The sequence below is a fragment of the Balearica regulorum genome, chromosome 8 (genome assembly GCF_011004875.1).
Source record: "Balearica regulorum gibbericeps isolate bBalReg1 chromosome 8, bBalReg1.pri, whole genome shotgun sequence".
Lineage (NCBI taxonomy): Eukaryota > Metazoa > Chordata > Aves > Gruiformes > Gruidae > Balearica > Balearica regulorum.
Genome location: NC_046191.1, coordinates 12,006,414 through 12,024,503, shown reverse-complemented (window position 1 = coordinate 12,024,503; position 18,090 = coordinate 12,006,414). Strand labels below are relative to the sequence as shown.

Below are 18,090 nucleotides of genomic sequence, written 5' to 3'. Positions count from 1 at the left end.
AGGAGGGGGCCAGCACTGCCCTCCTGCCAGGGCTAAATTTGGGGGGGACATCCCTCCCCCAGATGCTGGGTGGCAGTGAGGTCGCCCAGGCTTGGTACCCTGTGCCCGCAGGACAGCAGGAGGTGGGTGATGGGGTTGCAGTGACAGGACAGCAAAGCTGGCTGTGTTGCTGACCCCTGCCAATGTCCTGGGGCACAGGAGCACTAGGCTCTCTGCTTATGCTGGCTTTTCCCAACCTGCTGCATCTCCTGGGGTCTCCCTGTGCCCAGGAAGGCAGGACCCCCATGCTCCGGGGAGATGACAGACCTGGCCACGTGTCCCCATGCAGGACTCTCAAGGATGGACCAGGTGCATGCAGGCTGACCAAGGTCTCCAGCTGTGCCCTTTTGCTCTTTGAAGGCTGTGCAAGCTCCGGGATGCAGTGGCTGCTGCCCAGAAACAACATCTCTGGGTTCCTTTGAAGGCAGTGCTAATTGCTCCACTGCTGATCAGGTTAGCAGAAGCACCCTGCTAATGTGTTTTGCTTGCAGGTCCACACAGCTCCTGGTGGGATGCAGCCCCCCAGTGACACCTACACTCACAGGGGTGTGGGGGAGGCAGGCTGTGAATAACAGCCCGGCTGCCCACAATCTCCACCTTTCATGAGGTTAAAAAGCTGCTGCCCTCTGGGGAGAGGAGCTCAAAATGTGCTGCGAGCTTAGTTCGTTGAGGAGTGAGTTGATTGTCCTGCAGTGGAGCGGAGCTTGAGCTGAGCCCTGCTGGGATAGGGCTGGAAGCTGGGCTTTGGCAGGTCAGGCCTAAAGGTGGGGGATGTAATCAAAACCCGAGGACACCCAGAGTTGCCCAGAGAAGCTGTGGATGTCCCATCCCTGGAAGTGTTCAAGGCCAGGTTGGATGGGGCTTTGGGCAACCTGGTCTAGTGGAGGGTGTCCCTGCCCATGGCAGGGGGGTTGGAACTAGGTGATCTTTAAGGTCTCTTCCAACCCAAACCATTCTATGATTCTATGACACCAAATGGCCACTTGTCTCTGGATTTTATTTTGGGACTTGGCATTGTTTTCTATAAGTGCTGTTTAACGACATGAACAGACTGCGAACGACCCATCAGCGAGGGGCGAAGAGAGAGGTCCTCCTTCTCTGGTCTTACAAAGGTCTCCTTGGAGCAGCAGTGCCAGGCTTGCCAGGCAGGAAGAGCAGGGGTGACGGGTGTCAGCAAAGGAAGCGCTGGGAAAGCTCTGTCTCCCTCTGCAGACCCACCTCGAGTCAGCTGCAGCAAGAGAGCAAGGGAAGATGCTAGAAATGATTAGGAACCGCCACACGTGCTGGCCGGGGGAGGACTTGGGTGGATGTGGCAGAGCTGAGAGCAAACGGGCAGGACAGGAAAAACCTTGGGATGAGCTCAGTCCTTGTGGGAAGAAGGGCCAAGATGCTAAAAGCCATCCCTGGCAGCACGGGAGGGGGCAGAAAAGGGGTTAAATGATTCCTGTGAACAACAGATGACATACTGTGGGTGTCACCAGCTCCCGTTGGGGCACACTGGTGCTGCCTGGGCCCTGGTGCGGAGGTGACGTGCCGGTCCCTGCAGGAACAGTGGCAACTTGAGCACAGTCTGGCTGGTGTTGAGGGGCTGTGTGCTGGAGTTACGCCCAGCACAGCGGGGTTCGGCTCATCTTGGGGCTGCTGCACAGGAGAAGAGATCCCCTCAGGGACACCCCCTCTCCTGGGCTGAGGTGGCTGGCAGGTCCCCGCGGATCTCTGTGCCCTGTGCCAAAACCTTCTGCTTCAGAAGCAGCTTTCCACCAAGCACCTTTCTCCACCAAGCAGCTTTGCTCCTGCCTCGATGCAGCGGGAAGGTGATTTCTCGAGGTCCCTCCTGGCCCCACACTGCTGTTTCCTCCCCTTTCCCTTCCCCTCCCCCCTTTCCTCCCACAGGGAAGAGGAAACAGGGCAGTCCTGGCTGCTCGCAGCCTCAGGTAAGCCCTGCGGCTATGGAGCGCTTCGGGAGGGTTTCCTTGCCAAGCGTGAAGGCAAGGAGCGTACGCTTTGTAAAGCGAAGACAGGACAGGCAGCCCGAACGTGCCACGTGGTACAGCGCCCGCCTGGCAGGTGGCCACCTGGCATGGCTGGCTCGCTGCTGGCGAGGCCGACACGGGCTAGCAGGGAGAGCAGGAGGGTGCGACAGCCTTGAGCAAGAGCCGTGCGACCCAGTGAGGAGACGGGAATATGAGCGCTGTGAGGAGCCGGGGTCAGCCCCAAGACCCTGGGGAGAGCAGGGCACGGCCACTGAGCTGCCCTCTGCCATCGTGCTGGGCAGGTGGTGGGGTGCGGGTGGCCTGCCCCAGCTCTGCCCCGCAGCCCCGGTGTCCCCAGCTGAGGCGGTGTCCAGCGACCCACCACGAAGGCCCTGGGGGAACGGGCACCCCCAGCTCGTCGCTTCGAGCAACCAGGGGGTGGGAGCACGCTGGAAGGGCCCGGGCGCCCTGCAGCCCCCTGCTCCTGCACACGGGCCGCGATGAGGGGCAGGGGTGCCCCGGGCTAGGCTCGGGGACACCCATCGGGCCCGGGCCGGGCACGGCTGTGCTGCCACCTCCTGGCGCGGGACCGAGTCCCGCCTGCAGCGGGCTCTCCGCCCGGAGCGGGGAAGCACGTACGTCGGCCCCGGGCAGGGACGGGTGCTGCAGCTGGGCCACAGGGGAGGCGGTCGCCGGGCCCGGGGCGGCCGCGACCTGCGAGGAGCGGGGCGCGAAACGGGTACCCGGTCCCCGCCATCCGCACCTCTCACCCCCCCCATGGTGCGTCCCTCAAAGCGCTCCGGGCACTTCCGGGGCCTCTCGGCGGCAGCGGAAGTGATGCTGCCCGGGCCGCTGTGGTGGTCGCACCGTCCCGGTGGCTGCGGAGCCGGCGCGGGTGGGTGAGCGAGCGCGGGAGCGGGTCCGCTCGGGGCTGCTGCGTCCCCACGGCGGCGCCTCGTCCCGTCCGTCCTCCCGCGGGCTTCCCGGGACCCCGCCGTGGGGCTCCTGGCCGCGGGCTCGGCGTGCGTGGCCCCTGGGACCGGCCGGGTACAAGGCCCCGTTGTTGGGCCTGGGGGGGGTGGTGGTGTGTGTGTGTATACAGCGATACGCCTGTGTACCTCTGTATCCGTGTGTGTGTGTAGATATCCATGTACGTGTATATACACATATGTTTGTGTATGGGATAGCCCCCGCGGGATGTGCACGTTAACCCCGGCCCCCTGGTTTCTCCCCCAGCGCTGGAGGGGACGGACAGGACGGCGGCGGGCGAGGCCAGCGGGCAGGCGGAGAGATGGCGACAGGCGCAGACGTGCGGGACATCCTGGAGCTGGGCGGCGTGGAGTCGGAGAACACGGGCACCATCAACAAAAAGGATATCATTAACTCGGATAAGGTGAACTGCGATGCCCTGAGGGGCTCCTGCTTGTTTTCTAGGCACTGACTGACCTTGCATGTAGTGTCTGGAGTGAATATTGGGAAAAAAAGATGTAATAAAGCATGTTCCTACCGTAGTCCGTTTATTTTCAGGCATACTAGGAGCATCTGGAAATGCCTGGAGGGCCCCACTCCTGGGTTCCTGGTGTTATTAGTTAACTGTGCTGTGGCATTTGGGGTGGTATTTAAGATGGAGCTGTGTAAGTGGCGTCCTGGTGAGCTGGGCCTGGCCCCAGGACATTTTCAGCTGTCTCTAAAATTCCCATTTTGTGGAGTTAGTGTGAAGTGCGTTTAACATCCAGCCCCAAAGCAGATGGAAGTAATATAAAGCAGTTCTGTTCTAGAAGAAAAAAACATTTTCTGCCTTGGTTGAATGGTAGATGTGTTCAAACCATGGGGACAGTTCCCATGAGGGGGAGGTGTGTGACTGGGGTTTGGGAGAACTGGGATGTGTTGCCTGTGGGAATGTGGGCAAGTTAGTAAGCTCTGTTAATGATGTATGCTGTCATGTGCTGCATTCCATGTGATACTATGCTACGGTATGTTGTTGCCTTTTGTATTTTAAGATCGGGCAACGTCTTGGCTGTCCCATGCTTTGCAAGGCATTGGGAAGGTCAATTCAGAAGTATTTACAAGATGTGGAGGTGCTTGGAAATGAGCCAGGGAAGACTGAAATCACCAGGAGCGCTCTGGTACAGAGATGGTCTGATTTGAAGTAAAGCCTGTGTATTTGGAAAAAAACCCAAACCAAACATATGCAACCACCCCATCCCTGAAAGTACTTCCTGACTTTGTGTCCACTGAAATGTTTGTCTCTGAAGAGGAGCACAGTGGTTTCATGACTGCCTTGCTGGGGATAGGACACATAGTATAATTGGTGTAATGGAAAACTGACGAGTTTCAGTAATTTAAAGGCTGAAGTGTTAAAATCACCAGTTATCAGCTGTATTGGTGAATAGTGTGTCTGGTGAGCAGCTCCTTGGCTGGATTCAGCCTGCGATGTTGTGCCACTGAGTGTTTGGAGTTGCGAGTTCTTTGATGTAGATGCGTTTGTCTGTTAGCTAGCAGAGAGCTGAATGACTCCTGGTGACTGGCTGTCTCTCTTTCGGAGCAGAGAATAAGATGGGTTTCTCCTCAAATTTACTGTAATGAAAAGAGAGAGGAAGGGGAGATGCAGTGAGAGGTTTCGGGAGGAGTGCAGAAGTGCAGCCGTGAGTGAAACATTCTGAATTTCTACAAAGTACAGAAACTAAATCAAACCAAAGGTATAAGCCATTATCGTGTGGAGAGTGCAAAATTTCTAATAACAGTGTGGCACTTGCTCAGGAAATAGATCTGTTCTCAATTAAAAAAGAAGCAGATTGATGTCTTTAAATCACAAGAGAACCGTGAAGTACTTTTCAGTCCATTAGTGACTGAGAATGTTAAAATAAAAATTACTAGGCATAAAAACATTTAAATCAGCAGGACCAAGTAATTTGTTCTCAACTCCTAAAAGAGCTGCCTGAGCTGATCTCTGGCCTGCTGATATTAACTTTTAATAAATCTGGGAACTCTGGGGGAATTCCAGAAGGCTGTGTTCAAACAGGGTGTGTGGTGACCCATGGGTAACTGCCTCGATTGGCCTTACATCGCTCCTGGGCAAAGTGATGGACACTCTAGGAGAAAGGTGTTTGATTAGGAGTGAAAAGGTGCTAATATAATGAATGTCTGTCATGAAGTTTTATGGAAAGTAGTTGTAGTGCAAGCAGATAGATTATTATTTTTTTAATGGGATTTTGAATTTGCTTGATAAAGGTGACTGTATGGATTTAATAAAATTTATGATACAGTGTTACTTTTACTACTGCAAAATATTCTGATTTAAAAGTTGGTAGCAATATGGCAAACAAGTAGTTGAAAGTGGTGACATGGCTAGTAGTTCCAAAGATGGTACAGTTAGACCAAATGCTCTGGACTACTCAGTAAACTTGGCCCACTTAAAGTGTACCTTGTTAATGTGGCTGTTACTATATCTACCTGAATCCAAAGCTGACTACTTTATAAACTTGTATAGGTGATATGAGGTGGACTGTGTCTTGGAAACCATCAGTTATAACAAGGTTTTAGGGGCCAGATTGAGTCATCTACACTGAATTCCTAGTATGAAGAAACTACATTAAAAAAAAAAAATTCTTTGCTGTATAAATGGGAGAGTGGAGGCTGGAACGGGGGTTTACTTTTCTAGGTGATACCAGTAGTTTTGACATGGGGCTACTGTAAGTGCTTGATCACAGCTGGTAAAAACTGAAGTTGCTGCAGAACAAAGTGACAAAAACTGAGAGGGTGGGAAAACAATAAGAAATATCTTCTCTAAAATGTAGAGAATCACTTAAATGCATTAATACCTTCACGTGAGGACAGTGCTTACCTAGTAAAAAAAGTCTTAGTGCACCAGCCCCAGAAAGCTACAGCCAGATGTTCAGCTTGGAATTTAAGTGTGCGTTATCAGCAACAGCAAGTGTCTGAGTACTGGTGAGTGCTATCACTGAAAGTGGGCACATTTTGTCTGTCAGTGTCTTCCACCAGGAACAGACACTTTCCTGGAGAAATTCAAGGTGTCCAAAACCAGATAAAAGTGAAAACCATTTCAGGGCACCAGGTTATGTAGCTTAGTGTTCCCTCAGGGACTGCTACTTTTGAATCTAAAATGCAATTCTTTTTTTCAGAAAAAATCCAAGAAATCTTCAGAGACATTGACGTTTAAGAGGCCAGAAGGAATGCACCGAGAAGTTTATGCACTCCTCTACTCTGACAAAAAGTAAGAGCTTATGGTCATCTGTGCAAGTTGTGGGGTACCCTGGGCTTTTGGTGGCAGGGCAGCATCCTTTTGAAACCACAGGCAGTCTCACTTCCCAGGTTGATTCCCCTTTGTGCTTGGCCCATGCTTGTGCCCTTCTCTCGTAGGCAGTCATGGACAGTGTCTGTCTTCTCTTCTAAATTTGGGGGGTTTGCTCTGTGTAAGAGATGAATTAGGTACAGGCACAATAGTCTAGTGCAGACAAGGCAGTGTTCTTACCCTTCTATGTCTAATTCTCTTTTATTTGCAACTGGGAATAGCACCTGCTTTTATTTCTGCAAAAAGAGTTCTGCTGCAGCCTGTACTTAGCTTGTTATGGATTGTGCCCTTGCCCCAGAGGTCTCTTGCATAGTTTGCTTTCCAGACGGTTCTGTTCAAACCTATCTGTGCTGTGTATTCTGCCCTTTGATGTGGGAAGCATTGCAGTCTGGGAAGTCCAAAACCTGAAATAAAGCTTAAACTCAGATTTTCCCACCCTAAACACTGTGGTGGCAGATCCCACTCTGAGTCTGAAATCTCTTTGGGTTTGTCCTGGGCTGCTTCTTGCTTCTTGTCAGCCAGTGCTTTTCTCCACCACAGGGATGCACCTCCACTGCTGCCAAGTGATACAACTCAGGGTTATCGAACAGTCAAAGCAAAACTGGGGTCCAAGAAAGTCCGGCCTTGGAAGTGGATGCCTTTCACCAACCCAGCGAGAAAAGATGGAGCGATGTTCTACCACTGGAGGAGGGCAGCAGAGGAAGGGAAGGACTACCCTTTTGCCAGGTTCAATAAAGTAAGTGGGAGCACTTTCAAACAAAAGCATATAAATACTAGCTGGAAAATACCCTTCAGTCAGCTTCTTGAATGTCCAGACAGGAAGTTGGTTCTTTCAACACGTGAAGGCTGAGTTAGATTTGGCAATTGCATTTTAAATTGCAGCATGGCCTGCAGCAGACTATAATGTCTTCAAATCATTCAAGCTAAGTGGGCTCAGTATGTGGTCAGAGCTTGCTAGAGCCCCCTGTGTTCAAGGTGTGCAGTCATTGGTTTGGTCAGGAGGCAGTCTGCCATCTAATTCAGTTCCTAACCAACATCTTCCCCCTGATTACAGGCTCTGAGTAGTAAAAGATATTCTATTCTGAGTAAGACATTAAAGTCATAAGTCTTGTTATTTTGCCCAGTATGAAAAAAATCGCTTGAGCTTCGTGGCCAAAAAGCTGGCTCGCAGCCTCTTGGCTGGATTCCAGTACAGATGCTGAATTACGTTGTGTTCCCTCTGAAATTGCTGCTGTGGTGTCAGTGTGGTGCAGTACCCTGTTCTTTGCGTCTTATATTAAATTGTCACAATGTGTTGTTGTAATCTCCTGCTGTCTTTTGTCCCAGATGTATCTGCTTTGAGTGGTTGGGGCTTTCATGTGTATGCAAAAAGAAAACTACGTCAAGATTTATACTTCAAAGTCAGGACCTCCAAAGTTAGGAAGGAGCAGAGTTAGGGTGCCTCCATAATGTAATTTAACCCCCTTTCTGATGCAAATTTGAAGGGGGGGAAAAAAAGTGTGTGCTAACATGGTTCCACAAAAGCTCTGCTTGCATGTGACTGTATACAACATTTAAAGTTTGTAACCCACAGAGCATCAGCTCTAACAAAGCCTGGCTTCCTGCAGAGTTAAGTGGTTGGTTGACCTTATATGTTAGAAGGCTCAAGCTCTGACTGATGCTTTTCCTCTTGCTGGAACATTGGTAAGAGCCTCCTGTGGTATCTCTTCTCTGATGTCTAGGGTGGAAGTCTGAAGCATGACTCAGTCGAGGCACCTACCTAGCTGTCTGAGTGAAACTTTGGGAGTGTAATTGTCTTGAAGACTCTACTGCTGTAGCAGGTTTTGGCTGAGTTCAACCGAGTTTATCAGAGGGGGCCACACATGGGTGTTGTAATTGTATGATTCTTGTTTCCTTAACTTTATCATGTACTGTGAATTGACAGACAGAAGAGCCTTCAGCAAGGCTGCAACCTTTAGATTAGTGGTACAGACCTCTGCCATCTGCACATGCACAATTATATAATATTAGGAGCGAGCTGTTACCCTTGTGGATCTGTGGTTGAGAGGGTGGAAGGCACTGATGATACTGGTTTGCAGATGTTTGCTATGTCAGAGGACTTACTTTTCCAGACTCTTGTGTGGGTTTCTTCTCACATGCTTAATGCCTCTGCCCAAATCTCTCACTCCCCTTGGCCTGAGCACATTTTCCCATGTAGGTGGTCCTGCTGGTCGCTCGAGCTCTTTAACCCGGCTCCTGTGTTACTGCTCAGTTGCTTTGCCTTTTCTCTGTGCTTCCAGTCTCCAAACCAAATCCCTCCTCTTCATTGTGAGATCCAAAATGTAAACTTAGGTTTCACAGTGCACACTGAGCCTTGATCCAGAGTGTGAAATAGGAATATAAAAGCAGCTTCGGTGGTGTCAGAGCAACAGCCTCTCTCAGCTGATACTCTGTTTCTGGCTACCGTTAGTAAAGGCTTAGAGAAAGAGCATGAAAATGAGGCAAATATGGAGCATTTTTTCCTAGCTTCTGGTGGTGTTTGGTTTAAGGATTTCTTGACTTGGAATTTGTGTTTAATAATTCTTGCATGTTTAGGGCAGAAAGCTGCTTTGTGAATATCTCCTGGTAATGAGTTCTTCAGGTTAATTTTGTATGGTGTGCAAAGGTGCTTTCTTCTGTTCATTTTATACTGCTGCCTTGGGGTTTCATTTGGTGCCTCTGAGATCTTGTGTTACACGACATAGCAAATTGTCCTTGCTATGTACTGTGTTTTCTGTAATTTGATGTACATCTGCCCTTCTGCGCCCTGTCTCATCCTTTTGTTCTCAAATATCTTTTTGTTGAGACAGGTGGACTAGGAGTGAGTGTTTCACTTAGGGAAGCATGGCGGGTTTGTACATTGTACTGTATTTCCCTGATCATTTTTACTGTTCAGTTTGTCTTTTCACCACTACTAGGCATTGTGCTGATGTTTTCACAGAACTGTCTCATGGCTCCAGGATCTTTCCTGAGCAGTTTCAGCTAATTTAATGCCCATCATTGTGTGAGTTTATAGTGTGAAATGTAGGACTGAGAGGGGTTTCTGAGCCATTGAATTCTCTTCTTGGCTCTTTCAGGTCCTGCACCATCCAGTCCCTTTCATAAACTGATTAAGTTCCTTTTGAAAATTACTTGGATTTTCCTGCCTTCGTGCTTCCTTGGGAAGCTATTCCAGACTCTCTCTGCTCCATTTCTCATTTCCATGTTAAATTTTCCATGTTAAATTGGTATTTCTTTGCAAGCCAATTTCTTTGTCCTTATTTAAGTTGTTCATTTCTTCCTGTGGGTATTCCATTCATTCCACCTAGCATACTTCATGCCTGCAGTCAGATTCCCTTTCAGACTTCCTTTGCTAGGCTCCTTTCTCTTCCAATCTGCTGTGGGAAGACAAGCTCCCCACCCCATTGTATTTGTTCCCATTTCAGTTCATCTTTCCCAAACAGGGGTCAGTAGAGTTGTAGTTGGTATTCCTGCCAAGGTCTTGTAGTACAATTGAAACCCTGCTAGTTTCTGCTGGAAATCCCTCTCTGGGGGTCATATTTGCGTTTTCATGGCTATGTTGCATTTGAACTTTTAGTCATCCCGTGGTTGGCTCAAGCTTTCCATCTGAGTTCCCACCTTTTCACTTCTCAGCAGTTCTCACCTGAGCAGCCATGACTGGGGCTGAGGAAGTGTTTTGGGGACTGTCCTTTGCTCTTGTCCCATTCTCTTCTCTGATCAGGCCTTTGCCATCTTCTCTTGCATCCACCACAGAGGGCCTTGCTGGCTCTTTTCACGTGTGTATGCTACTCTAGAAATTTTTTTTTTCATGATGTACATGGACATCCTTACAGTGTCTAGTAGGATGGTTTTTCTCCTGGTGGAAGTGGTACTTGAAGGTTGAGGTGCAGTGCATCCCCAAGTGATATGCTTCTCCTTTAAGCTTCTGTGTCTAAGTGTTGGAGGAAGGGCAGTAGACCTAAAGAGGCTGTTCTTTGGAGGCTCAGAAACACCTCTCTGAGCTGCATGGAGTTCATGAGGATGGCTTTTCTGGTGTAGGGCTCAGGAGGGCACAGAGGTGTTGAAGCATGCGTGCTGCTTGTGTGCACACAATGTTTTCTTGTGGAGGTAGGACCTCCTCAGGCTGAGCAAAGTTCTGCTGCAGGAGTGGTGAGATCTGTTCTGGACAGAGCCCTTGCAGAGCTGGGAACAGTGGTGTGCGTCTGGCCTTTTAGGTATCTGGGACACTCTTGAGAGTCATTTGGCCCTGTGGGTCTGCTGGAGAAAGGGTGAATGAGGAAGGGAGGAACAAAGTTGTCTGCTAAGTTTACGGCCCTCAATTGTACAGCACGCAGCCTTTCAGATTTTCATGGCACTGTCTGCACCAAACATGAAATAAATGGGTTGTGTATCAAAGCAGGTGTTCTAAAGGCTTAGGAGCTACCGCTCCTTGTCTTTCCCGTTCTTCCTGTACAAGTGAGCATGCCGCAACCCAAGTAAAGAGACAACTGTCAGAGCAGTTTATGTCGAGGTATTGGTGCTGCTATATGGGAGGAATGCAGGAAGGCTGGCTGAACCTTGGTTTCACTGTCATGTTAGCCTGATAATTTTGAAACCTATTGTCAGGATGTGGGTTGCTGACCTCTGCCTGTGTCAGCCACCTGAAACAGGTTTCAGCCTCCCAGGCGGTAGTTCCTGGCAGGCTCCCCAGAAAGTCATGTTTGTGGTCCTGAGATCACACATCACTCCTTATCAAGTCCTCTGCCTGCTCGTCATGTTTCCTACCAGGACCCACTGCTCAGGGTTCTGGCAGCCCCTCCTGTCTGTGCGCTGCTCTTGTTCTTGGCTCAAGTATCTCAGCACTTACCAGCTGGCAGTGAGAAGGGCAGTGCTGCAAGAGAGCTACCATGTTTTTCTTTTCTCTGCATAGACAGTGCAGGTACCTGTCTACTCGGAGCAGGAGTACCAGATGTATCTCCATGATGATGCGTGGACCAAAGCTGAGACAGACCACCTCTTTGACCTGGCTCGGCGTTTTGATCTGCGCTTTGTGGTGATTCATGACCGTTATGATCACCAGCAGTTCAAGGTGAGTCCCAGGGGCCAAGGTGCTGCTAGCAACCTGCTGCTATGGCACGTGCAGGGCTTGCTGTGCTGCAAAGACCAAATTACCCTTTATATCAACTTAATTAGGGGAAAATAATGAATTATTGGCAGCAAGGAATATTGAATTTCCAGCACAGGGCATTGCTGCTTGCTTTGTTTGTGATTAAATCCACTGTGACTTGTGCTCATTCCCTGTTGTGTTTTATTAGAAAGTTAGAAGGTTTGCCTCTGCCAGGAGAACAGCTCATTGTTCCTTGAAGATGAGGCAGCTGGGGAGTTTGTTTAGCTGAGCAGGCTAAGTGTCCTGGATTCCAGTCTAGGCCTGGGAGAAGCATCTGCTAACAGTCCCTGGGGATTGAGATTTTTCCCTGGTGCTGCTCCTGATTTGTGGTCTGACCTGGTGCAGGTTTCTGTCATCTCTGCTGTGAAGCAGGGACCATCAGTGATATGAAGATACAGCCCTGGTGTCATGATCGTAAATTTCCTGTAACTGCTGGTTCCGGTCACGCAGGGGAATGATGTGACTCCTACAGAACAGCTCCAAATGCTGGAGCTTTTTGTCGCCCTCTGAAATGCTCACATGAAGAGCCTGTAGCAGAGTGAAATAATAAGACTCTGCCCAGCTGGGCAGCCCAAACACCTTTGGTGCTTGGAGTAGGGCAATGCAGCTCAGACTCCACGTAATGAGGGGCAATGAATTACTGCAGCTGATGCTTTCTTGCTTATGGCTTGAATGGCCATTGTCTTGAGCAGCTCAGGCCTCCTGTGTGTTTGTCACAATTTTCTGTTCGCAGGTTTTTTCCTCTTGAGACGACTATTCTTGCATCCTTTTATATGGGAGGGCTTCGCTGCTGTATAGTCTCTAACCCTCAGCTGTATTGTTGGACCCTCTGATGGGTGTTTTTAAAGCAGTGGCTGTGAACCCGTGACAGTTAATTCACACCGTTCACGGAGAAACTCCTTCTTCCCGGTGGTTCCACTGGGACTGGCAAGGCTCCCTGCTGATCTTCCTCCCAGGCACTGTGTTTTATACCCTGTCTGACATCCTTCAGCCAGTGGTCCTTAGCTGGCTATGCACAAGGTTTTGCTTGGTTCTTCTATAATGTTGTCCTTCTGTGATGTCTTCCACAGAAAAGATCAGTGGAGGACCTGAAGGAACGGTATTATCACATCTGTGCCAAGCTGGCTAATATTCGTGCAGCTCCGGGCACAGACCTGAAAATCCCAGTCTTCGATGCTGGCCATGAGAGGAGAAGGAAGGAACAACTGGAACGGCTGTACAATAGGACACCAGAGCAGGTAACGGGTAAAAGAGCATCACTGATCCAAAAGATTTATGATAAGTTGAACCAGTTGGTGGATGAAATAGGCCAGAGGGTGGGAAAGGGAAAGAAAGACTGGACAAGAAAAGAGCAACACATAAGTACTGCTTTTGGTTTTGAGTTTGTGTCATTTTTAAGGGGTACAAAAGGACAATAACTGACAAATTTGACTATAAAGGAGAGAGGGCTAAGTGAGCAGAGTTATGGTCTCTGGTAACTGCCAACATCTTCCCTGTGACACTTACAGTACTAGTCCTCTGAAGAGAGCAAATTGTGAGATCAGTGTCCTTATGAGTCCCTGAGTCCCATGGGGAGAGAATTATTTCCTTGATAGTAAAAATCTTGCCAGAAAACATCAGACTGTAAATCTGCATGTTTAGTTCTCCTCTTTGTTGAAGCTGTGTAACAGTCCCGGGGTTTAGAGGTTAAGGAACTGTGCATTCCCCCAAGGCTGGGGGACAGCATCCTTTTCTGTTAGGAGTTCCCTCTAATGACAAGTTCATAAGTGTAATGACTCTGCTTGTCCTTCCCACATTGGCAGGTGTGCTGATACTAGGCATAGCTGCTCTAGGTTCTATGTGCTCTGTCTGGGAAGGGGAGCCAGCTTTTCATAGCACTGCATTTGCAACTACAGTATATTTGGGCTTTTTTTATCTGTCTGTGCTCGTGGTCTCTGGAGGTCAGATTAATCATTTATGGGTGTTGCTGAAGAGTGCATCATGGATGTTGCAATACAGTACCTGCCAGTTTGTAGACTGGCATTGCCATGGATGCAGGGTAAGGCTATGGAGCATAATGTGCTCTGCAAAGCCAAGATATTAGGCAGAGGAGCTTAAAGCCATTCCCAGACTGACCCGGAGCAGAGCTGTTATCAGTAGATGGCCCCCTTGCCTTGCTGGCCCTCCTCTGCTGCTCTTATTGCCTTTACGTGCTCTGGTCTGCAGGTGGCAGAAGAAGAATACCTCATCCAGGAGCTCCGCAAAATCGAAACCAGAAAGAAAGAGAGAGAAAAGAGAACCCAAGACCTGCAGAAGCTCATCACAGCTGCTGACACCACCACTGAGCAGAGACGTGCTGAGCGCAAGGCTCCCAAGAAGAAGCTGCCACAGAAGAAGGAGACAGAGAAGCCTGTAAACATTTCTCTCTTTTTTCTTTTTTTTTTTCTTTTCTTTTTTCTTTCTCCTGCTTATGGTCTGGCTGGGTAACGTGTTTCCTTCAGCAATCCTACTGGGATCAGGCCATCAGCTCTTTTTGGGAGGAGTAGCTGCTGGCTGCCTTCTGGTAGATGCTTTTTCAGTTACATCTTTTGGAAGGCAGATTGGTCTAAGGCAGCCATTGTCAGAGTCCTCTGGTGTGCTCTCTGTCTCTCTCCCATTTGAAAAATGCTGGTTTAAGTCCTGTTTCCCTTTCCTTTCCTGAGAAATGGGATGAAATTATTCCAGCCATTCATGGCAGGGAGAAGCATCTGTCCCCTGCTTCTCCCAAGTCTATTCTGTCCTGCTGTTCAGGGTTGTTCCACAAACCCATTGTCTTTCACCCGCCTTCTTTTTCTAGTCCAGGTTTCCCTTTCCTTCCTCACTCCTGGGTCTCAGCAGCGTCTCCCCAAACTCTGTACATGCCCCTCTCCTGATCCTCAGCTGTGATCAGAGCAGCCCTGCTGGGGGACTCTTGTATTCTGGGAGCTATTGCTTCTTATTTCTCCCTGAACTGAGCAGAAGTCTAAGGAGCCTAGAACACAGGTTTCAGTTCACATTTGATGTTACCTCAATTTCCCTTTCTGGAAAGAGGACAGTGTGGACTGAACTAAATTCAACACCTTCAGTAGGAAAGGGCTGTTACAAAAATCTCAGATGTTTCCAGTGCATGCCTGGGAATTCCTGTCCCTCCACCTTGTGAACAGAGAGCGCTTGTGTCATTGTCGTCCAAAAGGGTCTATGCAGAGAGGGGAGAGAAGTAGTGAATGCTAGGCAGTTACTGCTTGATGAAGTGTGCCTAATAACCACCGCTTCCTTAAAACATTGTTTTGATTCCCCCCCGTCCCTCTGTGTAATTAATATAATATCACTGGGCACCTTGTACATTGAATTCCCTTGAGGGTTGATCTGGTAAAGCTCAGCCATGGCTGGCATATCTCCCTCTAAAGAAATCAGCTCCTTGTTGGTGATAAAGAAAAAAGGGTGGTGATGGAAAATGGGACTGGAAAGATGCTGAGGTTGCCAAGGTGAGGGAGTCCAGCCCTAAATATTGCCTGTTGGCTGGTGCCTGTCTGCAGGCACATAGTGCATAAGCGCACCAGGGTGGGCACAGAAGCAGTTTCTGTTGTTGCACTAGCATCATTTCAACCATGACGGAGTCCATTAGGAGTCAATTACCAACTATAGCCGGGAAATGTTAAGAAAAAAATTGCATTTTAACTAAGAATTTGAATCGGGAGCTGCATCAGCATCATTTCAACAAAGGAAAATCATTTACCAAAGAGTCAATTGAGGTTGAAGCGTTTACAGCATGTACAGGCACGCAAGGCAAAAGAACCCATTTAATTGCTTATGCGCCGCGCGCAGTCAGAGTTGTCTCGGCTAAGCCAACAATGCTGATTTACCCTCCCTGCTTGTGTCAGGGTGTTCAGCAACAGGCTGGGGGGCAGAGTGTGGGGAGTCTGAAAGCCAGCCTTCATCCAAAGGAAGCAGAGAGGATTGGGGTTTGATTGCAGCCTTCTTTGTCTCTAATAATGCAAGCAGGGAGGCTACATCCTACTAAAGATCAAAGGGTTCCCTACAAGTTCATGAGCCCTGTTGGTAGTTATAAAATACTTTTTCTGTCATGGTCATGTTTAGAAATCTCTTCCTGGGGCCTCTGTTTAGTGGATCGACCACAGATAACTGAAAAAAATCTTAATGCCTGGCCATGCAGAGTGGTTTACAAGGTGCCACCTCAAGACCAAGACATAGAGGTAGCTGATAGAGATGTGAGAGTCATTGGCGGGGAACTTGAGGAACTGAGTCACTGTCCTTCAGCATCTCTTACAATCTTGGGGCAGCCCTGGGTTGTTTCAGCTGTGTCTGGAACGAACAAAGAGCAAGCTGCAGAGCCTCTGCAGAGAAGTATGGGAGCGGCAAGGTGAACACCGTCTCCAAAGAAATCGGGAGATTTGTGGTGACTCTTCCTTTTGGAGAAGCATCACTGAGCATGTGTTTGCAGAGATTGTGGCTATTCTTAGATTTGAGTCGTGAGTGTCGCTGACCCATTCAGGGGACCCCACACCGTTCGGGGCACAGGGCCCTGCAGATAGCCTAGTTTAATCATTTAAAAGTTTGCTCACCTTGTGCTTTGCTCAACAGCACAGATTTTTAAGGGAGTGCATTTTTTTTTCCATTTTGTTGAAATGCAGCTAAATGCTATACTGTCTAGCATCAGCATTAGAAGTTTGCCACCTTGTATTACTATGCTTAAAATGTGAAGTGGGAAAGAAAGAAAACTGTCTAATGAGTGGATAAATGGCAAAACGTGTATAAACAGCAGGCTTTCCTGGAGGGGTGCAGTCCTTACATCCTCATTAGTGGGCTCATGTCTCTACAGATCAGAGGTTTCTCAGCTCATTCCTTAGAGGACTTGCAGTCAGAAGCCAAGATTTAGGGAAGTCCTGGGCTGTTTTGATCAGTGAAATGGACCTGAGTTAGATAAGGATGATATTGTGCAAATATGCCTATGTTCATATAAGGAGTACCATTTAGGGTTAGGGTTTAAGCTTGCGTGGATGGGTGTAAGGCTCTGTGTAGAGCAGTGCATTTAAACCAACCAAACAGAAATGCTTGAACTCCCCAATGATACCTTGAGCTGCAGTATTTTTCTCAATGAATTGCTTGGGATTTTCCCACTGAATCCCATTGCTTGAGATTTTCCTCTTGCCTCAGCAATGACATGTGGCCATGGCAGGTGGTTCTCTGTCATAGGAAGCAGTGTTTCCCCCTTCAGATAGTCTCTATATGAAATCTTGTGTTTCCTCCATCAACACATCCTGTTTCGATCTCTTTCAGGCTGTTCCTGAGACTGCTGGCATCAAGTTTCCTGACTTCAAATCTGCAGGTGTCACGCTGCGAAGCCAGAGGGTAGGCTGTTGTCCTGGTCCCTTGGGACTTCTGTTAATGTCTTTCAGTCTGCCTGTCTGTCTCCTCATCTGTTCTCCTTTTATAGCTAAAGAAAGTCAAGTTCTTGCCTCTAAAATAAGAAAGGAATTCCATAAATGTGGAGACTCAGAAACCTGGAATGCTGGCTCTGTGAAAGCCAGCTCATCGCCTTGCAGGGGCACCTGAACTGGCTGGTGTTTGTTACTGGTGTGTGCCTGTTCTTCTGTTAGACACACGTGACAGACCCAAATGGAGCTCTCTAGTCCAAACAGAGCTCGCAGCCAAATGTAATAGGCCTCAGAGAGCACGTGTTAGCAGATGAGAGTTGCTTTTAAGAACCAATGTTCAGGTTGTGACTTGGAAAAAGAGAAATACATAAATGCATACAATTTTTAGCCTTCCTATTTCCATTATCTTCAGAAAATATTTTGGGAAAAGGCCTTTTGTTCATTCTATTGCACAGATATCCCTGAGAAAAGAACTTTCTTGCTGTTTTATCAGCGAGGCTTGACACCTGTCTCTTAGTGACAGGTTTTGGAATATCAAGTAAGTTAAACCTGCCTGGCCGACTGAATGTTTTCAGGGGAGTTTTGATAGAAAAATCCTGTTTGCCCAGTACAAGTGCTTCCCCCCCCCCCCCCCCAGCCAAATAAAATAATCCTTAGTTGCTTTATTGTAGCAAAGGTAGAGAAGTAGGTTCCCTGCACCACACCCTCCCTTGGCATAGTAATTTTCTAGGTTAAAAGACTGTTTTATGGGATTTTTTTCTGATGTCAGAATAGTTTCAGATCTTCCTGGGAACACCCCAGGGCTGTTAATGGAAATGTGTTTGAGATCTTGCTGCTTCAACATATGGGTGCATGTATACATTAGAGGCAGTATGCCTTGGCAGGGTCACTGCTGGGGGACCCCTTTTGTGTAGGAGTGCTACCATCTGCAGGCTACCTGTTTGAATGAGGGGCTGCAGCCTTGAGGAAGTCAAAAAACTCAGCAAGTGACAGGCAAGACTGCAGTGCACGCGTTGAGATTTATGGAGACGTGGCAGATGTGTTCTCCGGCGCTAAGATAAATAGAGTAATTTATGGAGATTGATTTGGATTTTGAAAACTACTAAGTGATGGTTGATCTTTCCTATTTTTTTTTACCCCCCTGGAAGAGAAGCTGAGCAATAACCTGTCAGTGATGGAACCATCTGGCAAAGCCACCAGTCTTTTCAT

At 48.6% G+C, this 18,090-nt stretch overlaps 1 protein-coding gene across 3 annotated transcripts in view; it reads left to right on the top strand.

Moving 5' to 3' along the window:
* The first annotated feature begins 2,810 nt into the window (after positions 1-2,810).
* Positions 2,811-18,090, top strand: part of DMAP1 (DNA methyltransferase 1 associated protein 1) — a 36,694-nt gene continuing 21,414 nt past the window's right edge. The window contains exons 1-8 of one of the 3 annotated variants that reach the window (XM_075759613.1): positions 2,811-2,911; positions 3,249-3,405; positions 6,155-6,246; positions 6,865-7,060; positions 11,252-11,410; positions 12,559-12,726; positions 13,694-13,879; positions 16,784-16,855. In XM_075759613.1, the coding sequence (XP_075615728.1) occupies positions 2,850-2,911; positions 3,249-3,405; positions 6,155-6,246; positions 6,865-7,060; positions 11,252-11,410; positions 12,559-12,726; positions 13,694-13,879; positions 16,784-16,855 (1,092 nt within the window). In that variant the 5' untranslated portion in view covers positions 2,811-2,849. The remainder of the gene's footprint in view (positions 2,912-3,248; positions 3,406-6,154; positions 6,247-6,864; positions 7,061-11,251; positions 11,411-12,558; positions 12,727-13,693; positions 13,880-16,783; positions 16,856-18,090) is intronic. The other 2 variants (XM_075759611.1, XM_075759612.1) reach the window with 2 other exon arrangements.